Genomic DNA, 27,374 nt, shown 5'->3' with positions numbered 1-27,374 from the left:
GGGAAGAAGAAGGGGGTATTAAGATTAGCATGCATGGGGGGGAGGGAGCAAGGGGAGGGTGGGCTGCACAACACAGAGAGGACAAGTAGTGACTCTACCACATTTTGCTAAGCTGATGGACAGTAACCGTAATGTGGTTGTTAGGGGGGACCTGATATAGGGGAGAGCATAGTAAACATAGTATTCTTCAGGTAAGTGTAGATTAAAAATTTAAAGAAAAAAAAGAAAGAAAGAAAGAAAAGGGGGATTACTCCTTAACAGGATAAAACTATTGGTAAATCAAAGATCAACGCATGCTTTAAATATCCTTAATGTTGATCACTTAAAGGGTGTCAGATGATCAGCTATGGAGGTACTCTTTTCTGATAATATTCCTTTCTCGTAATTAAAAAAAAAAAAAAAAAAGCAGTTACTGTGTGCTGACCTCCAATGAGTTCTGCACAGTGGTATAGAGGGCATGTCAAAGTGTGGGCAAAGGGTCTGTTTGTTTCTACGCAGAAGATCAAGGCCTAGCTTGGATACCCAGAAAATGAACTAAGATACGATATGAGGAGGAGCTTCCGGCATCAGCACTCTCTGGAGGACTCGTGCCGGGGGATGATCATCAAAAAGCCTCCACAGGGATCCGGACGATGCTGCGGTTGTGGCTGCATCCAGCCCACCATCTCCTGGACTTGCCATAAGAAGGAGAAGGGAGATGTCTAGGCTGGCATGTGCATACAGTGAGACAACGAATTTGACTGGATCTGTACTGTTGGAACTCAACCAGGAGTTGGGAGGGGTGCAAGTTGTAGCACCCCAAAATCTCATGACTATAGACTATCTATGGTTAAAAGAACATATGGGATGTGAACAGATCCCAGAAATGGGCTGCTTTAATTTGTCTGATGGTTCAAGTACAGTTGGACAATATCCATCATATCATAGACAAATTTTCACAAATGCCTAGGGTGCCTAAATGGTTTTCTTGGCTTCACTGGAGATGGATGGTAATTATAGATTTGCTTTGTTTATGTCACCGTATTCCTATTATGTTAATATATGTGTGCAAATTAGTTAGTAGTTTAAAACCTATACATACTTAAGGTACTATACAAGAAGATATGTCAAAGAAATAATCAATCCTCCCAAGTTTCCTTCGTATGCTACATCTATAGCTTTTCTTCTTCCTTCCTAATTACAACCCTTAAATAGAATTCGTGCCTCATATCGAATTTACCGAGTATCATAATTCCTCCAGGTGGTAAAGATACCTTGAGACAAGTGCTGGGCATAGAAGCCACAGGGCATAAATCTGCAAAGAAGTAAAAAGCTAACCTTTGCAAACAATATGGCTTCTCTCTCACTTACCAACTTTACATTTCCCTGTATGGCCCCGGAAGATGACTGGTTAGCCAGAGACAGGTAAGATTCCTCAAGGGAGGAACAACCTAAGACAGGCACAGTCGCAGGGGGGCCATCAGGTGAGAATTTGGGGATCAACAGAGGTGAGGCTCAGAACCTCACCCCCCCTGCTTTGAGAGAAATCTTCTGCATCCGTGGATGTCTTGCTGCCCTTGTCTAGCCTGGATTAATACTTAGTCCATAGGCACACACCTGATCATCTGATCATCTATATTTGCCTTCTTACAGCACTAAACTATGTTTTCTACCTTTATCTTGCATCTACCTACCACTTCAGCATTTTATTAAAAATAAAAATAATAATAATAATAGGAGAAATGGGGGATCAACATATAAATCAAGTACAAAAATCAAATGAATATTCATATTTGACCTGATGGTTTATAGGTCATATTGCATGATCAAAACCGAAAGTTTCTGTGATGAATGCCCTTGTACTGTTCACCATGTAAGAATTTATTCACTCTGTAAGAATTCGTTCACCATGTAAGAACTTGTTCGTTATGCTTCAGAAGATTGGAGACTGACGAGAATTAGGGTTGAGATGGATTAATGATTGTACATTGAGCATTGACCCCCCTATACTGAATTTTATTGTTGTTAACAACCATTTGATCAATAAATATGAGAGATGCCCTCTCAAAAAAAAAAAAAAAAAAAAAAAATAGAAAGTTCAGAAGGCCAGGAGCAACTTGGCCTAGAAGTTTGAATACTCCCCAGATTTAAAAAAGTATCTCAGCATAGCCTATATTTTCACTGTGTCAATTAGAACATACCATTGTAAGATTTACTTTAGCACCTGCTCAAAGACCCAGTTTATTTAGAAAAAATTCTATCTTAAAGCTAAGATTGCATTTTAATCAAATGGATGGTGGCTCCTTGGAGGCAGGGCAGACAGTCTTGATTGATATGCTTCCAGACAGAAGCTGAAATCCTGGAAAGGAATCAAAGCAGTAAATTTCTTGTGTTAAGTTAAAAAAAAGGAACTTAAAGTCTTAACAAAGATGAACATTCTGGGACAATTTGGCAGGTTGGCACCTGGCCCTTTGTCACTTTCCTGAAAATCCTCACCGCGTATAAAACCCCAGACCCTAAACCCTTCAGGGCGCTCCCCTCTCTGAGGTCGCCAACACTTTCTCTCTCTTTAAGTAACTTTAAATAAAACTTTTACTCTGCTTCAAAAAAAAAAAAAAAAAAAACTTGCCTCATATTTGGTTGGCCTTATTCACATGTTTAAATAGGTATTCAATGCCTATGGAGAGGAAAAATTGGGGCATTTAAACTGACCTTGAGGTGTTTGTGGGGGTCCCATGCAAAGGGGAATACGTTCCAGGATTTACAGTTAAAAGCCTACTGGAAGGCAGCTCACTGGAAATTCCACTTGGTCTCTTTAATGGTAGAACATCCGTTTGTGTCATCTTGGACCATGGTATCAGCAGTGAAGCTGCTTTAATGGCCCAGGGGTTGTTCAAATTGAAGGGCAACTGAACCATAAAAGTAAAGAGCAGGCCACTCACTTGCCATTAGAGAACACTTCACATATATTTTAGATCTTTATTATTTGTGGTGAGACTTCAACAGAAAGAAACAATGACAGTAGTTGTGAGTAGTATTTTCCAAAAGGGTTCTAGTTGCCTGAAGAATTTTTTATCATTTAGAATGTCTGTTGGCAGGTACACCAAATAAAAAGAATTTCTTCTCACCAAAAAAAAAAAAAAAAAAAAAAAAAAAACTAAAAATAGAAATACCATTTGACCCGGAAATTCTGCTGCTAGGAATTTATCCAAAGAATATAAATTCTCAGATTCAAAAAGACATATGCACTGCTATGTTTATTTCAGCACTATTTTCAATAGCCAAGATATGGAAGCAACCTAAGTGTCCATCAGTAGATAAATGGATAAAGAGATGTGATACATATACACAATGGAATATTATTCACCCATAAGAAAGAAACAAATCCTACCATTTGCAACGACATGGATGGAGCTAGAGGAAATTATGCTCAGTGAAATAAGACAGGTGGAGAAGGACAAGTACCAAATGATTTCCCTCATTTGTGGAGTATAACAATGAAGCAAAAGTGAAGGAACAAAGCAGCAGCAGACTCACAAACTCCAAGAAGGGACTAGTGGTTACCGAAGAGGAGGGACGGGAGAGGGCAGGTGGAGAGGAAGGGAGAAGGGGATAGAGGTGTATTATGTTTAATACACATGGTGTGAGAGGTCACAGGGAAGACAGTATAGCACAGCGAAGGCAAACAGTGAATATGTGGCATCTTACTACACTGATGGACACTGACTGCAATGGGGTATTGGGGGGTAGTCAATAATATGGGTGAATGTAGTAACCACAATGTTTTTCATGTGAAAACTTCATAAGAGTGTATATCAATAATACCTTAATAAAAATTTTAAAAAGTTAAAATTAAATAAATAAAACAATGTTCTCACTGGCAAAACAATGGAGATTCTTAAGTGTGCAACAGTGAACTGTTAAAATAAATCATGACACACTTGTATGATGGAATGTTATTACCTTTTGAAATGATACTGAAGAGTTATACTGCCTCAGACATACATTCCTAACATGCTCTTGAACAAGAAAAGTATGGATTACCAAACAATAATATATCTGATTAACTTTTTGCAAAAAGACACTAGTAGTATGTGGGTGTGGCAGCAGGGAGGAGGGAATATGTGAATGTTTGTGGGCATGTATGTATGTGTTCATATATATATGCACAACAAAAATGAATTTGGAAGGTATCTTTCAAAATTTTAACAGAGATTACCCCAGGGAGGTAAACATGCTAGTCTTCTACATTCCATATAATCTGAATTTCCTATGCTAAACATACAAACCCTAAAACTCATAAAAGTTGTAAGTATAATCTGACAAAAAATGAATTAGGTTAGCATTGGCTACTTTAAGTTTCTTGATATTACTATTAAGGAAAGCTGCAATGACTTCATCCAATATCCTCCCAGTAAAACAGCAGGAAACACCTTTAGAACTCCCGAGCCCCTCCAGCCCACAATACTGAGATCAAACATTTGTAGGGCACATTACAAGTTAGAAGAACCAGAAAAATAAAACTACAAAATTAACCAGGAATTAAAAAAAAAAAAAAAAGCTTACAAGGCAAAGATTAGCAAATAAAATCACACATAGCCTACAGGGTTTTCCTTCCCTCCTGCCTGGTGAGGCCTTCCAGAGGCCTCCTCCTTAAACCCCCTTAAGCATATGACCTGTGAAAAAGTTACCATGCCCCACATCTAGCATGATGCGATACTTAGACACCAATGGTTCAAAAAGTATTCCATTAAATGTTTGGGAGGGAGATAGAAGAATGATTTGTCACTTTTTGTTTTGCCCAGTGTCTCCAATTACTGGAATATTCAGAAGACATGATTTATAACTCAAGAAAGTCCCCTGTCACCAGGGATGTGAACACTAACTTTTCACATCACGGTGTATGGAACACACACTTGTTTTTTATTTAATTTTTTTTCTTTTTTTTGTCTTTTTGTTCTTTTTTTTCTTTATCTTCTTTGTTTTTTGTTGTTGTTTTTTCACACATTTGTTTTTGATAAAGGAATATTGTGCCACTAAACACATCTATAAGCAAGCAGATCCTTTTAAAGATGAGGACACAAAATAAATCAAGTGCCACTGATATACACGGCTGCTGGTAATGGCTATCTAAGGACACTGATACCCAGGCAGCTAATGCAGGTGGTAGTGTGAGGTGGACATACTCTTTCAATACATCAGCATCAACGCAAGAACATGAGCATGACTTAGAGGAAATTAGAAGATCAGTGAATTCAGCAAGTTTAAGATGAAAACTTTGCTATAGTTATATATTTCAAGGGGAAAATCAGAAAGATTACTTACTAACTACAAATAACTATAAAACCATGATGTATGCTGTTACTTAACTCTAACTTTAGCTTTTATTATAAAAGAAAAACAGCATGCATCTTAATGAATGTTGGTTAAATTACAATTGGTACTCTCATTATCTACGTTTCTAGAGAACAACCTAGCATTATTTATGCAGAGCCTTCTAAATGTGGTAACACTTAGGGTAATCTTACTAGTGGTGAACAAAGATGTATGTAACAGGATGTTCAGTCCATCAGGGAGAGTAGGGGAAAAAAATGAGAGGCAGTAAGTTCAATAGTGGGGGAAGTTAAATTATTGTAGTGCCACAAAAAGAAAAATTATACAATTTTAATATTCTTGAGGAATATTTAATGACGTATCATATTCATGAAAAAGCAAGATAAATGGATGTATTTTTATCTTAATTTTATAAATGTGTACATAAAATACATAAAGGCAAAGACAAAAGAGATAAAGCAACATGGCAACAGTAATTATCTTTGGGTACTGAAATTATAGCTGATTTTGTTTTCTTCTTTCACTACTTCTAAGTTTTCTGCAGTAAATAGCAATTTCTTTACTTTAAAAGGAAAGGCACAGACTTCTTCTGGGGATGAATTTCAATAAAGAGCACAATTTACAGGTTCCACAATAAGACCACGGGCAGCTCTTTCCCCCTGACCACCAGGGGCCAATAACGCTGGTTTCTCTCCTTGGGGTCCCCTCTCCCACTCATCTAACCTAGCAACAATCGAACACTTGAAAACACCTCAACTTAGCAATGAGGTTCGTAAGCATTACCCCGAAATACATGTGTATTTAAAAATACATGCATTTTTCTTTAAGTAAAAACAAAACAATGGCCACTCCATGGAAACCCATGAGGAAGGCCAGTATCACAGCCCCCCATGGCTCGTGTCTCCTTCCAGGCCCCAGCCTCTTCTCACGGTTCTTCCTCCCTGCTCACTTGGTCCAGCCCTGCTGACCTGCCTTCTCTTCCCAGGTCTCTCCAAAGGTCTCTCACACCTCAGGAAGCTGAACTACCAAGTTCTTCTCCCAGAGCTTCTTAGAGTAAACTCCCTCTGGTCACTCAGGGCTCACTGGAATGTCACCTCCTCAGAGAGGTCTTCCCTGACTTCCCACCAGCTAATGATACATGGCAGAACTCCCTGCAGACCCTCTCACATTACCCTCTTCCATGTTCTTAAGCACACTAACACTATTTAAAGTTAGTCTGTTTTCTTGTCTGTGTGACCATTTGCTCTAGCAGTTATATCCTCCGTGAACTTGACAAAATTACCCAATACACACATTTCATCTGTAAACAACCCAGGGTTGGAAGTCACTTGTTTGGTCCATGGTAAACATTCAGTGAATAGTAACTTTTTAAATAAAAAGTAACATCTTAAATGGTAATTCACTGTATAGCATTGAGCTAACATAGATGCATTTTAAAAATTAAGAGGAAAAAATAGAAAATAGGTTTTTTTCCCTATTCTTCCAACTAAATACAACTGAAAACCCTGAACATGATGTGTAAAACAAGTATACGACAACTGAAAGGTAGCCAGAAGACAGAATCATTAGGAACCTCAGGACTCGAGGATCAACATAGTAATAAGCCCGCTCAGTTTTCTTTTTGCCTCAGATACCCCAGACTAGGAGCTGGATAATCTAGAAGCCTAAAAACACCAATGGACACAAATATGCAAGAATGGTCAGCTCCCTTATGCCAAAGGACCAAGAAACGTACTTCCCAAAAAGACCAAAAACTTTTAAACAATAGCTACTCTTCTCCAGCCAAACACCACAGAAAAACCATGGCCTAATTCCCCACCAGCAAAAGGCAAGTGGGGAGCCAAGACTTGTTGTGACATGGCCACAACAAGGCACCCCAACATTATGGCACCAGAGCTGAGACTTTCAGCCCAAACTGCCCCAACCATGGTGTCAGTAGAGAACCCATGGGGAACCTGAACCTCCAGCATATATATATATATATATATACAGCAGTAACAGGCTCCCCTCACTCTCTGCCCAGACACATCAGAAAGGTGAGTGGGAAGCCTGCACCCTTCTGACCTTCTACCAGGTATGCAGCCCCCAGCCCACCCCACCAGTGTCAGTGGGGGCAGCAATGAGGAGCCCTTCCCCACTAGCCAAGGGGCATGACAAAAGGCCTTTTGGCAAACCTGGGCTCCCATCCTGACCCAGCAACAAGGTGGGGCTCTCCACACCCCAGGAGTGTCAACAGAAACCCGCTGGGGACCCTGGACTTGCAGGCCAACCTGGTAGGAACAAGGCAGTGCCCTCCTTCCTCTGCCGTTCGGTGTCAGAGGAGGCCTGCTAAAACAAATGTAAATAAAACCTGGAGTCTGGAAACAGAACACCCAAAATATTTAATGTGTACAGAGTTTCAGTTTGGCTACATACAAACATTCTGGAAATCTGTTTCACCACACTGTGAATACACTTAACACTACTAACTATATACTTAAAAATAGCTAAAATGGGGGCGGAGCCAGGATGGCGGCCTGAGTAGAGCAGTGGAAATCTCCTCCCAAAAACACATAGAGCTATGAAAATATACCAAAGAAAAATCTTCCTAAAATAGAGACCACAGGACACAGGACAACATCCAGACCACATCCACACCTGCAAGAACCCAGCGCCTTGCAAAGGGGGTAAGATACAAGCCCCAGCCCGGCGGGACCCGAGCGCCCCGCCCCCCGGCTCCTGGCGGGTGGAAAGAAACCGGTGCGGTTTTTTTTTTGCGAGTGCTTTTTGCAAGCCTTAAAGGGACGGGCCCCCGTTGATAGGGAGGCAGGGTGGCGGGACCGGTGAGCAGGTGCCTGGGACCGGCGACTGAGGACAAAGAATATCCCGCGTTTCTCCCTGCGGGACCGGCGGGCGGGTACATCAGACCGGCGCCTGAGGACAGAGGAAATCGCGCGTTTTTCCCCTTTTTTTTTCTCTTTTTTGCGAGTGCTTTTTGGAAGCCTAAAATGGACAGGGACCCCGGTGCTACGGAGGCAGGGTGGCGGGACTGGTAAGCGGGTGCCTGGGACCGGCGCCTGAGGACAAAGAATATCCCACGTTTTTCCCTGCGGGACCGGGAGGAGGGTGCCTGAGACCGGCACTTGAGGACAGAGGAAATCGCGCGTTTTTCCCCTTTTTTTTTCTCTTTTTTGCGAGTGCTTTTTGGAAGCCTAAAAGGGACAGGGACCCTGGTGCTAGGGAGGCAGGGTGGCGGGACTGGGGAGCGGGTGCCTGGGACCAGCGCCTGAGGACAAAGAATATCGAGCGTTTTTCCCTGTGGGACCGGTGGGCGGGTGCCTGAGACAGGCATCTGAGGACGGAGGAAATCGCGCTTTTTCCCCCTTTTTCTTCTCTCTTTTTGGTGAGTGCTTTTTGGAAGCCTTAAAGGGACAGGGACCCCAGTGCTAGGGAGGCAGGGTGGCGGGACTGGGGAGCGGGTGCCTGGGACGAGCGCCTGAGGACAAAGAATATCGAGCGTTCCTTCCCTGCGGGACTGGTGGGTGGGTGCTTTTTGGAAGCCTTGAAAGGACAGGGACCCTGGTGCTAGGGAGACAGGGCAGCAGGACCAGTGAGCGGGTGCCTGGGAACGGCACATGAGGACAAAAAAAAAAAAAAAAAAATAGCGTGTTTTTTCCTTTTTTTTTCTTTCTGTTCCCTCTCTCATTGTTGCTGTTCTTGTTTTGCTTTGGAGAGTGCTTTTTGGAACTCTTAAAGGGGCAGGACAGGTCACTTAGACCAGAGGCAGGGAATCTGGGGATCTCTGGGCACTCTAACTCCCTGGGCAGCAGGGAGCACAGAGGCCCCTTACGGAGATAAATAGCCCCCCAGCCGCTCCCCCTCCAACGGGGCTCCACCATTTTGGAGGAACAGCCCCAGCCAAGGCAAGCCCACAGCAACAGCGGAGATAAACCCCAAAGCAACTGGGCAGGAAGCAGAAGCCCTGTCTGTGCACAGCTTCCCAGCACAAGCCACCAGAGGTCGCTATTCTCCCAGGAAAAGGCCACAAACCAACAAGGAGGGAAGCTCTTCCAGCGATCACTTGTACCAGCTCTGCAAACTATCTTTATCACCATGAAAAGGCAAAACTACAGGCAGACAAAGATCACAGAGACAACACCTGAGAGGGAGACAGACCTAACTAGTCCTCCTGAAAAAGAATTCAAAATAAATATCATGAACATGCTGACAGAGATGCAGAGAAAAATGCAAGAGCAATGGGATGAGATGCAGAGAAAAATGCAAGAGCAGTGGGATGAGATGCAGAGAAAAATGCAAGAGCAGTGGGATGAAGTACGGAAGGAGATCACAGATGTCAGGAAGGAGATCACAGAAGTGAAACAATGCCTGGAAGGATTTATAAGCAGAATGGATAAGATGCAAGAGGCCATTGAAGGAATAGAAGCCAGAGAACAGGAACGTATAGAAGCTGACATAGAGAGAGATAAAAGGATCTCCAGGAATGAAACAACACTAAGAGAAATATGTGACCAATACAAAAGGAATAATATTCGTATTATAGTGATACCAGAAGAGGAAGAAAGAGGAAAAGGGATAGAAAGTCTCTTTGAAGAAATAATTGCTGAAAACTTCCCCAAACTGGGGGAGGAAATAATCGAACAGACCATGGAATTACACAAAACCCCCAACAAAAAGAATCCAAGGAGGACAACACCAAGACACATAGTAATTAAAATGGCAAGGATCAAGGACAAGGAAAGAGTTTTAAAGGCAGTTAGAGAGAAAAAGGTCACCTATAAAGGAAAACCCATCAGGCTACCATCAGACTTCTCGACAGAAACCCTACAGGCCAGAAGAGAATGGCATGATATACTTAATGCAATGAAACAGAAGGGCCTTGAACCAAGGATACTGTATCCAGCACGACTATCATTTAAATATGATGGCGGGATTAAACAATTCCCAGACAAGCAAAAGCTGAGGGAATTTGCTTCCCACAAACTACCTCTACAGGGCATCCTACAGGGACTGCTCTAGATGGCAGCACCCCTAAAAAGAGCACAGAACAAAACACACAACATATGAAGAATGGAGGAGGAGGAATAAGAAGGGAGAGAAGAAAAGAATCTCCAGACAGTGTATATAACAGCTCAATAAGCGAGCTAAGTTAGGCAGTAAAATACTAAAGAAGCTAACCTTGAACCTTTGGTAACCACGAATCTAAAGCCTGCAATGGCAATAAGTACATATCTCTCAATAGTCACCCTAAATGTAAATGGACTTAATGCACCAATCAGAAGACATAGAGTAATAGAATGGATAAAAAAGCAAGACCCATCTATATGCTGCTTACAAGAAACTCACCTTAAACCCAAAGATAAACATAGACTAAAAGTCAAGGGATGGAAAAACATATTTCAGGCAAACAACAGTGAGAAGAAAGCAGGGGTTGCAGTACTAATATCAGACAAAATAGACTTCAAAACAAAGAAAGTAACAAGAGATAAAGAAGGATACTACATAATGATAAAGGGCTCAGTCCAACAAGAGGATATAACCATTCTAAATATATATGCACCCAATACAGGAGCACCAGCATATGTGAAGCAAATACTAACAGTACTAAAGAGGGAAATAGACTGCAATGCATTCATTGTAGGAGACTTCAACACACCACTCACCCCAAAGGATAGATCCACCGGGCAGAAAATAAGTAAAGACACACAGGCACTGAACAACACACTACAACAGATGGACCTAATAGACATCTATAGAACTCTACATCCAAAAGCAACACGATATACATTCTTCTCAAGTGCACATGGAACATTCTCCAGAATAAACCACATACTAGCTCACAAAAAGAGCCTCAGTAAATTCCAAAATATTGAAACTCTACCAACCAATTTTTCAGACCACAAAGGTATGAAAGTAGAAATAAATTCTACAAAGAAAACAAAAAGGCTCACAAACACATGGAGGCTTAACAACATGCTACGAAATAATCAATGGATCAATGAACAAAACAAAATAGAGATCAAGGAATACATAGAAACAAATGACAACAACAGCACTAAGCCCCAACTTCTGTGGGATGCAGCGAAAGCAGTCTTAAGAGGAAAGTATATAGCAATCCAGGCACACTTGAAGAAGGAAGAACAATTCCAAATGAATAGTCTAACATCACAATTATTAAAACTGGAAAAAGAAGAACAAATGAGGCCCAAAGTCAGCAGAAGGAGGGACATAATAAAGATTAGAGAAGAAATAAACAAAATTGAGAAGAATAAAACAATAGCAGAAATCAACGAAACCAAGAGCTGGTTCTTTGAGAAAATAAACAAAATAGATAAGCCTCTAGCCAAACTTATTAAGAAAAAAGAGAGTTAACACAAATCAACATAATCAGAAATGAGAATGGAAAAATCACGACAGACTCCACAGAAATACAAAGAATTATTAAAGACTACTATGAAAACCTATATGCCAACAAGATGGAAAACCTAGAAGAAATGGACAACTTCCTAGAAAAATACAACCTCCCAAGACTGACCAAGGAAGAAACACAAAAGTTAAACAAACCAATTACAAGCAAAGAAATTGAAACAGTAATCAAAAAACTACCCAAGAACAAAACCCCGGAGCCGGACGGATTTACCTCGGAATTTTATCAGACACACAGAGAAGACATAATACCCATTCTCCTTAAAGTTTTCCAAAAAATAGAAGAAGAGGGAATACTCCCAAACTCATTCTATGAGGCCAACATCACCCTAATACCAAAACCAGGCAAAGACCCCACCAAAAAAGAAAATTACAGACCAATATCCCTGATGAATGTAGATGCAAAAATACTCAATAAAATATTAGCAAATAGAATTCAACAGTATATCAAAAGGATCATACACCATGACCAAGTGGGGTTCATCCCAGGGATGCAAGGATGGTACAACATTCGAAAATCCATCAACATCATCCACCACATCAACAAAAAGAAAGACAAAAACCACATGATCATCTCCATAGATGCTGAAAAAGCATTTGACAAAATTCAACATCCATTCATGATAAAAACTCTCAGCAAAACGGGAATAGAGGGCAAGTACCTCAACATAATAAAGGCCATATATGATAAACCCACAGCCAGCATTATACTGAACAGCGAGAAGCTGAAAGCATTTCCTCTGAGATCGGGAACCAGACAGGGATGCCCACTCTCCCCACTGTTATTTAACATAGTACTGGAGGTCCTAGCCACGGCAATCAGACAAAACAAAGAAATACAAGGAATCCAGATTGGTAAAGAAGAAGTTAAACTGTCACTATTTGCAGATGATATGATAATGTACATAAAAAAATCTAAAGACTCCACTCCAAAACTACTAGAACTGATATCGGAATACAGCAAAGTTGCAGGATACAAAATTAACACACAGAAATCTGTAGCTTTCCTATACACTAACAACGAATCAATAGAAAGAGAAATCAGGAAAACAATTCCATTCACTATTGCATCAAAAAGAATAAAATACCTAGGAATAAACCTAACTAAAGAAGTGAAAGACTTATACTCTGAAAACTACAAGTCACTCTTAAGAGAAATTAAAGGGGACACTAATAAATGGAAACTCATCCCATGCTCATGGCTAGGAAGAATTAATATCGTCAAAATGGCCATCCTGCCCAAAGCAATATACAGATTTGATGCAATCCCTCTCAAATTACCAGCAACATTCTTCAATGAATTGGAACAAATAATTCAAAACTTTATATGGAAACACCAAAGACTCCGAATACCCAAAGCAATCCTGAAAAAGAAGAATAAAGTAGGGGGGATCTCACTACCCAACTTCAAGCTCTACTACAAAGCCATAGTAATCAAGACAATTTGGTACTGGCACAAGAACAGAGCCACAGACCAGTGGAACAGATTAGAGACCCCAGAAATTAACCCAAACATATATGGTCAATTAATATTTGATAAAGGAGCCATGGACATACAATGGCAAAATGACAGTCTCTTCAACAGATGGTGCTGGCAAAACTGGACAGCTACATGTAGGAGAATGAAACTGGACCATTGTCTAACCCCATATACAAAGGTAAACTCAAAATGGATCAAAGACCTGAATGTAAGTCATGAAACCATTAAACTCTTGGAAAAAAACATAGGCAAAAACCTCTTAGACATAAACATGAATGACCTCTTCTTGAACATATCTCCCCGGGAAAGGAAAACAACAGCAAAAATGAGCAAGTGGGACTACATTAAGCTGAAAAGTTTCTGTACAGCGAAAGACACCATCAATAGAACAAAAAGGAACCCTACAGTATGGGAGAATATATTTGAAAATGACAGATCCAATAAAGGCTTGATGTCCAGAATATATAAAGAGCTCACACGCCTCAACAAACAAAAAACAAATAACCCAATTAAAAAATGGGCAGAGGAACTGAACAGACAGTTCTCTAAAAAAGAAATACAGATGGCCAACAGGCACATGAAAAGATGCTCCACATCGCTAATTATCAGAGAAATGCAAATTAAAACTACAATGAGGTATCACCTCACACCAGTAAGGATAGCTGCCATCCAAAAGACAAACAACAACAAATGCTGGCCAGGCTGTGGAGAAAGGGGAACCCTCCTACACTGCTGGTGGGAATGTAAATTAGTTCAACCATTGTGGAAAGCAGTATGGACGTGCATCAAAATGCTCAAAACAGACCTACCATTTGACCCAGGAATTCCACTCCTAGGAATTTACCCTAAGAACGCAGCAATCAAGTTTGAGAAAGACAGATGCACTCCTATGTTTATCGCAGCACTATTTACAATAGTCAAGAATTGGAAGTAACCTAAATGTCCATCGGTAGATGAATGGATAAAGAAGATGTGGTACATATACACAATGGAATACTACTCAGCCATAAGAAGTGGAAAAATCCAACCATTTGCAGCAACATGGATGGAGCTGGAGAGTATTATGCTCAGTGAAATAAGCCAAGCGGAGAAAGAGAAATACCAAATGATTTCACTCATCTGAGGAGTATAGGAACAAAGGAAAAACTGAAGGAACAAAACAGCAGTGGAATTACAGAACCCAAAAATGGACTAACAGGTACCAAAGGGAAAGGAACTGGGGAGGATGGGTGGGCAGGGAGGGATAAGTGGGGGGAAGAAGAAGGGGGGTATTAAGATTAGCATGCATGGGGGGGAGGGAGAAAGGGGAGGGTGGGCTGCACAACACAGAGAGGACAAGTAGTGACTCTACAACATTTTGCTAAGCTGATGGACAGTAATGTGGTTGTTAGGGGGGACCTGATATAGGGGAGAGCATAGTAAACATAGTATTCTTCATGTAAGTGTAGATTAAAAATTTAAAAAAAAAAAAAAGAAAGAAAGAAAGAAAAGGGGGATTACTCCTTAACAGGATAAAACTATTGGTAAATCAAAGATCAACGCATGCTTTAAATATCCTTAATGTTGATCACTTAAAGGGTGTCAGATGATCAGCTATTGGAGGTACTCTTTTCTGATAATATTCCTTTCTCTTAGTTTAAAAAAAAAAAAAAAGCAGTTCCTGTGTGCTGACCTCCAATGAGTTCTGCACAGTGGTATAGAGGGCATGTCAAAGTGTGGGCAAAGGGTCTGTTTGTTTCTATGCAGAAGATCAAGGCCTAGCTTGGATACCCAGAAAATGAACTAAGATACGATATGAGGAGGAGCTTCCGGCATCAGCACTCTCTGGAGGACTTGTGCCGGGGGACGATCATCAAAAAGCCTCCACAGGGATCAGGACGATGCTGCGGTTGTGGCTGCGTCCACCCCACTGTCTCCTGGACTTGCCATAGGAATGAGGAGGGAGATGTCTAGGCTGGCATGTGCATACAGCGAGCCAACGAATTTGACTGGATCTGTACTGTTGGAACTCAACCAGGAGTTGGGAGGGGTGTAAGTTGTAGCACTCCAAAATCTCATGACTATAGACTATCTATGGTTAAAAGAACATATGGGATGTGAACAGATCCCAGAAATGGGCTGCTTTAATTTGTCTGATGGTTCAAGTACAGTTGGACAATATCCATCATATCATAGATAAATTTTCACAAATGCCTAGGGTGCCTAAATGGTTTTCTTGGCTTCACTGGAGATGGATGGTAATTATAGATTTGCTTTGTTTAGGTCACCGTATTCCTATTATGTTAATATGTGTGTGCAAATTAGTTAGTGGTTTAAAACCTATACATACTTAAGGTACTATACAAGAAGATATGTCAAAGAAATAATCAATCCTCCCATGTTTCCTTCATATGCTACATCTATAGCTTTTCTTCTTCCTTCCTAATTACAACCCTTAAATAGAATTCGTGCCTCAGATCGAATTTACGAGTATCATAATTCCTCCAGGTGGTAAAGATACCTCGAGACAAGTGCTGGGCATAGAAGCCACAGGGCATAAATCTGCAAAGAAGTAAAAAGCTAACCTTTGCAAACAATATGGCTTCTCTCTCACTTACCAACTTTACATTTCTCTGTATGGCCCCGGAAGATGACTGGTTAGCCAGAGACGGGTAAGATTCCTCAAGGGAGGAACAACCTAAGACAGGCACAGTCGCAGGGGGGCCATCAGGTGAGAATTTGGGGATCAACAGAGGTTAGGCTCAGAACCTCACTCCCCCTGCTTTGAGAGAAATCTTCTGCATCCGTGGATGTCTTGCTGCCCTTGCTAGCATGGATTAATACTTGGTCCATAGGCACACACCTGATCATCTGATCATCTACATTTGCCCTCTTACAGCACTAAACTATGTTTTCTACCTTTATCTTGCATCTACCTACCACTTCAGCATTTTATTAAAAATAAAAATAAAAATAATAATAGGAGAAATGTGGGATCAACATATAAATCAAGTACAAAAATCAAATGAATATTCATATTTGACCTGATTGTTTATAGGTCATAATGCATGATCAAAACCGAAAGTTTCTGTGATGAATGCCCTTGTTCTGTTCACCGTGTAAGAATTTATTCACTATGTAAGAATTCGTTCACCATGTAAGAACTTGTTTGTTATGCTTCAGAAGATTGTAGACTGACGAGAATTAGGCTTGAGATGGATTAATGATTGTGCATTGAGCGTTGACCCCCCTATACTGAATTTTATTGTTGTTAACAACCATTTGATCAATAAATATGAGAGATGCCCTCTCAAAAAAAAAAAATAGCTAAAATAGAAATTTTATATTAATTGTAAAAAAAATTTAAGTTCCGATATTAACCAAATCAATGATATTAACCTATCATTCAATGCATTTAATCAATTATTCATTTTGTTAAGATACATGGGAATTTGTTATATATTATAAAACAATTATAAAATCATACTAGTTAATGTATCTATTTTATTACCTTTATGAAATCCCATATTTGAAACTAAAGCAATCTGTGCCTGTGCTGAGAGTTAAAAATAACTGAATAGCCAAAACACCCAGCCTCTATGATCACAATTTCACAGTAAAACTATTCCTGTCGTATTGTTTCTAAAACAATGTAACAACATTTAATGACCTGGAAAATTTGATACCAAAAATTAGGTACACAGAGTGTCATAAAAAATACTTTCTCTGAGGCTCAAACTTAGCAGAATCGAAATCAGACTCATCAGAATAAAGGGAAGAAGTGGTTTTCTCCTCATTTTTGACTTTCACAGATCAAGTCACCTATGTAAACCTGAGAATTCTTCATAACAATTATTGAAATTTTAACTTTTATTATAAAATTTAACACAGAAGAACCACAGCAAACACTGCACCTACAGGCTGCACTCTACACTTTCCCACAGCGCTGCCTTCATCATGTCCTACAACACTCCAGTCGGACTGACGCCTCCCCTCTAAAAAGAGGTAATTGGGCCAATAATTTGAAATTGGTCAAATAAATTGAAAGAACACTGCACACTACCTCCCTCTCATGAAGATTCATAATACGCATGAGCACACAGAACACTAGGAAAGGTTGTACAACTGAAAATCTTTCTTTAACTTTGACTCACTGCTTTCCGAACATGTACATGACCATGGTGTGCTTTTTTTCGCCTGTCAACACTTCACTGAATGCTAATATTCTAGGGCAGGGCTTCTCAAACCATAAAGTTCAAACACATCACCTAGAGATTGCACTGAAATGTAGACCATGATTTAGAACAGCAGAATGGGGCCTGTGAGTTTGCATTTCTGACATGCATCCCAGTAATGCCAATGCTGCCGGCCAGGGCTCACTCTTAAGCAGGCAGCCGGAGAAGATGCTCTGAGGACAACAATAAAGTCTTCTTTACAGCTATGCAGTTTTAAGATATGAACTTAATACCTTCCAACTCTACGGTACCTAAAATAAGAGTCTCAAATGATTAGAAGGAAGGAGACTAAGCTAAAAACAGGACAAAGTGAGCTCTAAAGGTGATTTATGTTGGCAGAGTATTAGACAAGGAAAGGAGCAAAAATGAGTCAGAGTAAGCAGAGAATATAATAAAGCCCTTCCAAAGAAAGGCAAATTATATGGGAAAGGAGATGGGGGCTGAAGGGGAAGCATAAGAAATATTAGTATTTAGGAAGGACTCATATATTTTCTAACTTTTTATTACTAAAATGGGACAAGCTAGCAGAGCCATTTACTGGACTTCTATTTTAATCACTGAAAGATTCTTAGAACATCTTCAAATGAATGGCCTGTGACACAGAGGTCTGGCAAAGGTCAAAAAAGCCCCCTGAGAGGAAAAATAAACTCTTCAGAGATTATATTGTTTCGCCTGCAATCTTAGCAGTTCAACAACAAATTTTAAAGTAGAGTAGTAGGTGAAATCTAAGTCAAACCTTTTCTTGGATTAGTCTCTGAAGATGAATCCCAGAAGACAACATAGCAGTGAATAAGGTGAGCATGTACTGCTGAGCTTTACAGACGGCAGAGGCCAGAGAGCTGATGACACAGTTCAGTCCCACCTTCTCGATAACATTCTGGAAGGCGGTAGGAGAATGGCGAGTGATTCTACACAAGGCCTGAGGAGACAGGAGAACAGATCCATCAAACTCCAAGTCCATTCACGGTGCTCCAGAAGATAACACACACTTCTGGGTAAAGGAGAAGGAACTTAACCTTGTTCCTTCATTATTCATTTTGGCCTAAGAAAGTTGCAAAATTTTCAACACATTTAAAAATAAAACAATAATCCAGCTACCAATAAAAACTAAAATTGCTTTAAAACATTAGAGACTCTTATAATAATCATATACATTATAATGAGTTAACTAAAATGACAAACGAATTCATGTTTATGCAGAAAAATGTCCCTTTAAGTAATAAAAAATAACATGTTATTTGTCCTTTGTTAAATATCCCTTTAAGTAATAAAAAATAACATTTTGCAGACACTAAGCTGAGGGCTGATAAAACAGTTAAAAAACAATGTTGTTCAGCATGTGGAGAACTAAACTATCTGAGAATATCTTAAGACGGACTGATTTAAATCCCCAACAACATTTAAGGCAGGTATTATTAACCCCATAATACAGATGATAGCACTAAAGCATAGAATATTTAAGTAACCTGTCCAAAGGTATACAGTTAGTAAGAAGTAAGGCTAAAATTCAAACAAAGGTAATCAGACTCCTGAGCTTTTCCTAAACTGCTCACAGACTACTAGAGATGAAACTTATAGTTAATAAAGTAACAGACTTTAATAAACATTATAACAGAAGTAGGCTCAATTTTTATGCTTGGAAGGAAGGAAAAGTCAACAAAACATGCATAAGAAAGATGACATTGAGCCAGTTTTTAAAAGGTAATTGGGAAATGGAAATAAGGTGGAAAAGAAAGTAAAGAAAATTCTAGCCAGAGAGAAGAGAACAAGTATTCACATGGAGACATGAAGATGCAGAGCATGTTCTAAGAAGGCCAAGATATCTGATGCAATTAGAACATACTTTAGGTGCAGAAGGAGAGGCAGAGAGTGGAAAATATGGTGATCCATCTGGAAAAGTAGCCTGCAGTCAGTCAGCCTACTGGGCTAGGGCTTTTTATGCCATGAACAATGAGAAGGCATCAAAAGATTTTAAACAAAAAAGAGATGGTTATATTCTGCATGTACATGGGAGATTACAAAGAGAGAAATAAACCTAAGCCAGAAATAGTTTTACAAAAACATTCATTATAATAAATCTCCAATAACCTGCTTCTCCAAGTTTTATATTTTAAACAGATTTAAACAATATCATATATTATATATATAATATTGAAAAGATCAAATGAAAGATCAATGAATGAAATGATCAAATATAAGATTATTGTCAGAAATATTATAGTGTCAAAATGAAGGAAGGAGGAGCTTAAAGACTTAGAAATTATTTACATTTTTTGCAAGTCTCAGGAAAAATAAATAAATGCTTTTCTGTCTCTAAGAATGAACTTCCTTTAAAAGTTATTGCTATAAATAAGAAAATGAGTATTGATTGTATAAAACTGAATCTCTTCCACCAAAATTAAAAGTTTAAAGTAAATGTCTTTACTTTATGCTAAACTTTACTTTCAATTTTTATGAAAAGGCTAATGTAACCATATAACCAGAAAGTAAAAGATAATGCAACTAGTAAAAATAAAAATGTAGGACATCTCTAAACACTGTCTCTTGGGAGTGGTTCTGAGAAGTGGGAGGTAGAGAAAAGGTAAAAAAGTCTTCCACCATCTACTGTTAAAATTTTTCAAATAAATGCATATTATTTTATGATAATTTTTAGATTACATTCCAATGCCATGACTCTGGTAGACATTTTTTAATAATGTGGAAATAAGCATTGACAGGAAAGTTCACTTTGTTAATAATATACATATTTACTACCATATCTAAAATTATTGAGTATATACTGTTTACTAAAAACAAAAGATGTCCCTTTCCTCATAGAACTGACTACCTTTGAGGACTTATAAAAGTCTTAACAATCATTGACAAATGAAACTAGGATCTCAGAGATTTTCTACCTCCACACTCACTGCAGCACTATTCACATTAGCCAAGATACAGAAACAACCTAAGTGTCCATCCATGGATGAATGAACAAAGACGGTGTGGTTTATACATACAATGGAATATTACTCAGCCACAACAAATAAGGAAATCCTGCCATTTGCAAGGGCATGGAAGGACTTCAAGGGCATTAAATTCAGTGAGGCAAGTCAGAAAGAGAAAGACAAATACAGTACGGTACCTCTTATATGTGGAATCTAAAAAAGCCAGAATCATAGAAAGAGAGACTAGAATGGTGGTTACCAGAGGAGCTAGGCATTGGGGAAAATGGGGAAATGTTGATCAAAGTGTACAGCCTCCCAGTTTTGTGATCAGTAAGTTCTGGGAATCTAATGTACAGCATGGTGATTATAGTTAAAAGTATTGTAGTATATACAGGAAAGTTGCTTAGAGAATAGATCTTAGAAGGCCTAATCACAAGAAAGAAATGGAAGCAATGTGATGTGATTGAAGGTGTTAGCTAACACCATGGTGGTGATCATCCTGCAATACATACGTGCGTCAAATCAACATGTGTGCACCTTACACTTACACAGTTGTATGTCAATTATATCTCAAAAAAGTTGGAAAAAATAATAATCATTGACTCTATTTCAAACACACAGCAGAGATTTGTATTCATTTACAGTCATTTCAGAATGAAATTCCATGAAATAACTAAAACTGACACCTCCCAAAAAATATTTTTCACTCTCTCTTTCTTCCAAGGGAGATGGATATTAGATGTCATGGTTTCCAAACTAGAGAAAACAATCTTAAATCCAAATTGTGTAAGTTTCAGTAGAAAGTAGCAATATCTAAAATAGGGATGTGAAAAATGAATTCACTAAAAACAAAGCTGGTTCTAGTTAAAGAACTGTGAAAGTTTTTTGAACTTATTTATAATCTACCAAAGAAAACTGGTGTCTATAAAATCAAAACAAAATTATTTTTTTAATCCAAGGATAAAAAAAAAATAAGAGCATTTTAAATAGAGTCCCTGAAGATCATGCTCCAATCAGAATTTCTCAAGCAAATAAAGAGTTCTCCCAACAGCGACTTCAACAGTGAAATGTTAGCACTGTGACACTGGGTTACCTCCAGAGTTTCTGACAGTCTATTTAACAAAGCAATTTCTAAGAAATATACAAAATCAAAAGTAAAGGCTGCATATGTATTAGAAATATGAACAGAATCACCATGGAATAAAAAGTATAAGAACCATTTTTCTGTCTTTTGAATGATTTTGTGATATCAAAATTACCTTTGGAGCTTTTCTCAACTACACACACTCTCATCTGACCCCTGACAGAGCTTATACATCAGAACAGGGCCAGGTAGAGAGGAGAGCAAGTGGTCAGTGTTGCTTGAAAAGCCCTCAGCAACCACAGTGAGAACCAGTACCCTGGAAAATTCCCCTCTTTTTACACTTTGGTAATTATTACCCCAGTATTTCCATTATAGGAGCCATTTTACTCAATCCAACTCTACAGGTTTCTCTGGTTCCCACCATGGTTGATATAGAGAGTCCCTGCAATCCTAGTAATTCTAATAATCTTTGTCATCCATCCAATACATTTCCCAATCAGGTCTACTTCCCCCAGCCACCAACCTCTAAGCAATGCAGCCGCTCCTGAGTGGGAAGGAGAGATGTGTCTGTCATCCTTCACACCAAGCCATGCGAGTGTTTTCTAGGACCTCCAAGATCTAGAGCAGTGGTTCTCAAACTTCAGCGGGCATTAGAATCACATGGAGGCCTGTTAAAATACAGATTACTAGGCCTTCCCCACCCTGAGTATTCAGGTCTGGGTAAGGCCCCAAAACCTATAATTCAAACAGGTTGCCAGATGATGCTGATGCTACTGATCTGGGAACCTATGGGGCCAAGAGATGGCTAGGAGAAACAGTACAGAAAAATCAGTGACAGAGGTAGCAGGTACAGCCTGTTACAAGCAGAACAAGAAGCAGGTTGGTGTGTTGGCACTGAGCAATAGAGTCCTCCAGCCAGTGCTCATGCATTCACCTGATCAACAGATACCTAGTGAGTACCCACCATGTGTGCTCTGGGAGGGGTTAAGAGGAGCAGGGCTCTTGCCTTCCTAGAAATGACACTCCAGTGGGGATGACCGTGCATACCTAAATTAAACAAACACAGTTGTGTTCACTGCTAGGAGGGAAAATACAAAGAGATTCAAGGGGCCGGGACATTTTAAACAGAGGAGGTGACATTTAAGATGAGACCTGAAAGATGGGGACTCAACCATGTGAAAAGCATCCCAGGTACAGGACCAGAAAGGGGAAAGGTCCTAAGTCAGGAAAGTGCTTGGAAATTCTAGAAAATGTCAGAACATAAGTGTGGTTGAAGCACAGCGAGTGAGGAAATGAGCATTGTGAGATGGGACAAAGGGGTAGGCAAGGACCAAATCTTGAAAGTCATGTTAAGAATTCTGACCTTTAGCACCCAATGGGCACATTAGCCTCCAGAACATATTTGTGAAAAGTCAACTTGGAAAAAGAAGGGAAGAAGAAGTCTAGCTCTATAATGCATACTAGGGAGGATGCAACTATCATTCTCTGCTAGGAATGTGTGTGACGTGTCTTCAGAATGAATATTTTCCATTTCTGTAACCTCAGTTAATAAACCCTCATATAAATCTGCTTACAGGGCAGATGCAATCTTAAGATTATGCTGTTAAGATGACTTTGTTTTAGGAAACCCAAACAATGATCTTACATTGTATGTCCTCCTTTTATTATCAGCAGGAACTCAGTGGCCTATTTTTCCTTGTTTCCCGAGTAAAAAAGCTGACCTTGCTAAGCACTCTAATGACTTGCATGTTCTTAAATCTTGTGGATACTTACGGATGTTTTTCAGTTCTTATCTTAAATTTACCTATGTTATTTTGAAGATTAAGGGCTAGCAATCCTGCTCAATGAACAGCGTTAAGCAAAGGGTATGTAGTATCCCTCTCACACACACACCTCTCACACACACATACACATTCCTGCTTCAGGAGCCACATGATTTCAAGATTATAAAATATACCCCTCAATACAGTAAGTATCAGTAATTATGAAAAAAACATCAGAAAGTTGCAAATTATACCACTGAACCTTCTCAAAGAATCTTGGAATCTTAAGGCATCCATTTTAATTTTAATCCTGGGTCTTTAAAAAAATCTATGTGGCTTTATTAGATTTACGTTATCATTTTCATTTTTATACTTAGCATAGTTTCATTTTTTGGCAAAATTTTTTCCCAGCTGTTCTCACCAAAGTCTCAAATCTTCTGGCCCTTTCTTAATCTGTCACATTAAGCTTTACTTTTTCATCTTGGGCTTCTTATATTTTGTTCTTAGCATTCATCTAAAAAAAATTTTCACTGAAATTTTACCAATTGTCCCAAAAATGTCTTTTTTTTTCCTGCTGCAGGATCCTATTCAGTGTCATGTGTTATATATTATTTTCATATCTCTTAATTTTCCTCCAATATGAAACAGTTTCTCAGTATTTCTGTGTACTTTATGCCATTTACAATTTTAAAGAATACAGGGCTTAAAAAAAAAAAAGAATACAGGGCTTTTATTTTGTAGGTGAGGCCCAACCTGGGTCTACCTGGTGCTTCCTTACAAAACCTCCTTAGCATCACTGAGGGCTCTTGCCTGTACCAGGCACCTCAGTGATGGTTGCCACATGCTGATCATCTGTTTGTGCATTCCTTTTATATCACAGGTTGGCAAACATTTTCTGTAAAGGGCCAGATAATAAATATCTTGAGCTTTGCAGGCTGCATACAATCTCTGTTCCGTATTCTTTTTGTTTTGTTTGCTACAACCCTTAAAAAGTGTAAAAACCACTCTTGCTGTACAGCTCATGAGCAGTAGAGAAACAGGCATCTGGGATCGGTTGGAACTCTCGTGTGGAAGCTCCTTCTCATCGCCCACACGTATGTCTGTATTCCTATCATTATGGTCCTGGATACCCACTTAGTCAATGGTTTCAACGTGCCACTACTACTATCATTTACTGGTTAGCTGCTCAAGTCATCTTAGATTTGGCTGATACAATCCCTTCAAGCTGCTTCTGTATTCTGTTGATCTATTGCTATTACTATTTGAGCACTTCCTTCCTTTCTGACACCATGCAGTGTTCAGGGCTAATTTTGTACCCTCTCTTCACCAGCACTGCAATCAGCCATTTCTTCAATGAAACTGATTTAGAAACCGAGATCTGGGTGCTCTTTGTGCTTATTGCCTTGGAGTGTCATTGTTTCTAGGCCTTCTTAATATATTCCAAGCTAGAAAAAATATATGTACCCATACATACACATGCATTTATATCATACATGTCATATGTATAGCAATATAACATATATCATTGTACATATTTGAAACAAAACTGATACTTCCGATTTTAATCTGATACTTTAATCAGCCAAATTCTAGCCTTTCCATTGTACATTTGTAAACCTCATCTCACAGAGAAACCTGATTCTCATTACTGTTAATGTATTTACTGATTTGTTCTATCAGTTCATTTATTTAGTCCATGCACTCTGGTCACCTCCTCTGTGCCATCCTCTGCTCCCTTGCCACCAGCCTCTGCCCCATGGCCGCCTGTGCTCAGTGCTCCCTTTCCCCTCGCAGCCCCTGTCCTCAGGCTCCGACACACTGGCTCTGGGAGGGGAAGGTGAGAGAAGGTGGATTAAGGACAATGAAGGGCTAGGTGTCATTTTTATACTTTCCCTTCCCTTAACTCCTTCCCCTTCACTGTTAACACCCAGTTAGTTTACCTGGCCTGTGAGTCTAATTCATAAATATCTCTCAGATCTGTTTCCCTCTCTCTGCAGCTGTGTTGCTATCCCTGCGATCCAGGCCTATAACATGGCAAATGAAAACTGAAATAATTCCCACTGGATGTCTTCATTTTTCTCTGGGAAGTATGGGGAAAGTCATTTACAGAGGATGCAGGAAGAAAATGTGGGGCTGGAGGCTGAAGGGAAGAGGATGAGCCTTATGAGATGGCCACAGGGAAAACTATGAGAATGAAGGGAGACACAGTGAGGGCACCATACACGCTGAGAATCCACGTCAGACTGGGGCTCAGAAAGCACACTGAAGTCAGTCATATGAGAAAGGGTTATATTTGTTCACCAGACTATTATACTGATACAACTATGTGAACACATCTTCATATATAATTAGCCTTTACACCAAGAAATTAGAATGAGATGAGCAACATAGTATATAGCCAAATCTAAATACAAAAACTGAAAAACCATATACAGTTTTTATATGTTCAGGTGCCTGAACATATAATGATTTCATAATTAACTCATGATAAAAATCATTTAACATAAAATCTGAAAGAGGAAGCTAATAGGAAAAGCCAAGGAATACTCAAAGTAAACCACGTCAAGTCCTATGCTCTTCCCACGACCAGTTTCCCACCAGCACAGGCTCCCAATAGTTCTTGAAACCATAACATGATGATCCCACAAGGTTCTGCTGGAATTTTCTGACAGTCCCAAAATTTTCCAGCCTTAGTTTTGAAATACTCCTTTAGGGGAATATCAAGTTACTGTTCTCACCAACAGTTATTCTGAGATTTCTGTTTCCTACCTATCTAACTAAATGTACTCTATTTCTAACATAGTTCTTCAAACATGGTGTTTAAATATACCCAGACAAATCCCCAAAAGATGCTCCATCTTACCGATATTGCTGTTATCCTAAGAGAATCAACAGTGGAATGTCTGAATAGATACCATAACACAGGTCCAATTTCTCCAGTGATAAAACCCTGGGCCTCAGCAGAATAGGTAGTACAGACATTTTCAATAATCTTTGCTGCCATGTGATTCACAACATGATCTTCCTAGAGAATGAGAACAGGGAAAAGAGTAAAAGGATGTTAGTATGAGAAATATGTATGTATGTAATTTCTTCATAACTATTACAAATAAAGGCCTGACACCAGGCATACATCACCTGCTCCTGGATGTGTTACATATTTTAGCAAGTATGATCATTCTTTCAGGCTGTTAGGAAACTATTTAAAATAATCATTTAGTTGTTCATGAAACCTAGCATAACATAGATTTAATATATTTTGATAAAGATAAAAAAGCTGAAATAATCTACAAAATACACATTATAAGAATAATATAAAAATCAGAAGGTAATTTTAAAATCATAAGGAGAAAGCAGAACAATCCTCCTAAGCCACATAAGGCTGGGAATAATTACTGTATTCCCAGCCTTATGTATGTATTATTATGTAATAAATACAGCCAAAGACTACCTAAATATGAGGCAAAATTTTAAGAAAGGTATTGACTAAGTTGTGGCCAAATTAACTCTAGACTAAAGGCTGTTCTGGATTGTCTTAGCAATGTTTGAAAGCTAGCCTCAAAAAGAATCAAACTATTTCCAAGTAGCTTAAATGAGTACAAGAAAAAGCACAAAAGTACTTTAAAGAATAAAAATACTCCAGCATCCAACTGTATAAAAATCACAATGTCTGAGAGCCAATTTAATATTACCACACATGCAAGGAAACAGGAAAGGCTGACTCATTACAGGAAAATACAATCAGTAGAAAAGACACAAACAACAGAAATTAGAAGAAATATATATTGAAATGGCTATTACAAATATAGTCTATATACTAAAGAAGGAAGAAGAAAGCATCAGTGTGATAAGGAGAGAAACCAAAGATATAAAAATGACCCAAAATACACTGAATTGGATAAACAGATTAGATTATATAGACTCAGTGACTAGTGAATCTGAAGACACAACAATTCACAATAAAAAAAAAGTATCTAAAATAAACACAGAAAGAAATAAGCTTGAAAAAAAATTGCACAGAGCATCAGTGAACTGTGGGACACCTTCAAACAATCCAATGAATGTGCAATGAATTCAGTGGGGAGGGAAGGAATATTTTTTTGAAGAAATGCTGGCTGAAAATTTTTTATATTATGATTAGCACACATAATGTAGCGGGGGGGGGACATGGAA

At 39.0% G+C, this 27,374-nt stretch overlaps 1 protein-coding gene across 18 annotated transcripts in view; it reads right to left on the bottom strand.

Moving 5' to 3' along the window:
* The window catches only part of ULK4 (unc-51 like kinase 4), a 735,705-nt gene that overhangs the window by 539,063 nt on the left and 169,268 nt on the right, over positions 1 to 27,374 (bottom strand). For all 18 annotated transcript variants that reach the window (XR_012129586.1, XR_012129585.1, XR_012129584.1 and 15 more), the window contains 2 exons: positions 26,065 to 26,226; positions 18,167 to 18,349 (listed from right to left, as the gene is read on the bottom strand). Coding sequence is in view for 14 of the 18 variants with exons in the window: in XM_073232503.1 (XP_073088604.1) it covers positions 18,167 to 18,349; positions 26,065 to 26,226 (345 nt within the window). In the remaining 4 variants the exon portion in view is untranslated. The remainder of the gene's footprint in view (positions 1 to 18,166; positions 18,350 to 26,064; positions 26,227 to 27,374) is intronic.

This window comes from Manis javanica, chromosome 3, assembly GCF_040802235.1.
Source record: "Manis javanica isolate MJ-LG chromosome 3, MJ_LKY, whole genome shotgun sequence".
NCBI lineage: Eukaryota > Metazoa > Chordata > Mammalia > Pholidota > Manidae > Manis > Manis javanica.
This window is presented reverse-complemented; position numbering and strand designations above follow the sequence as displayed.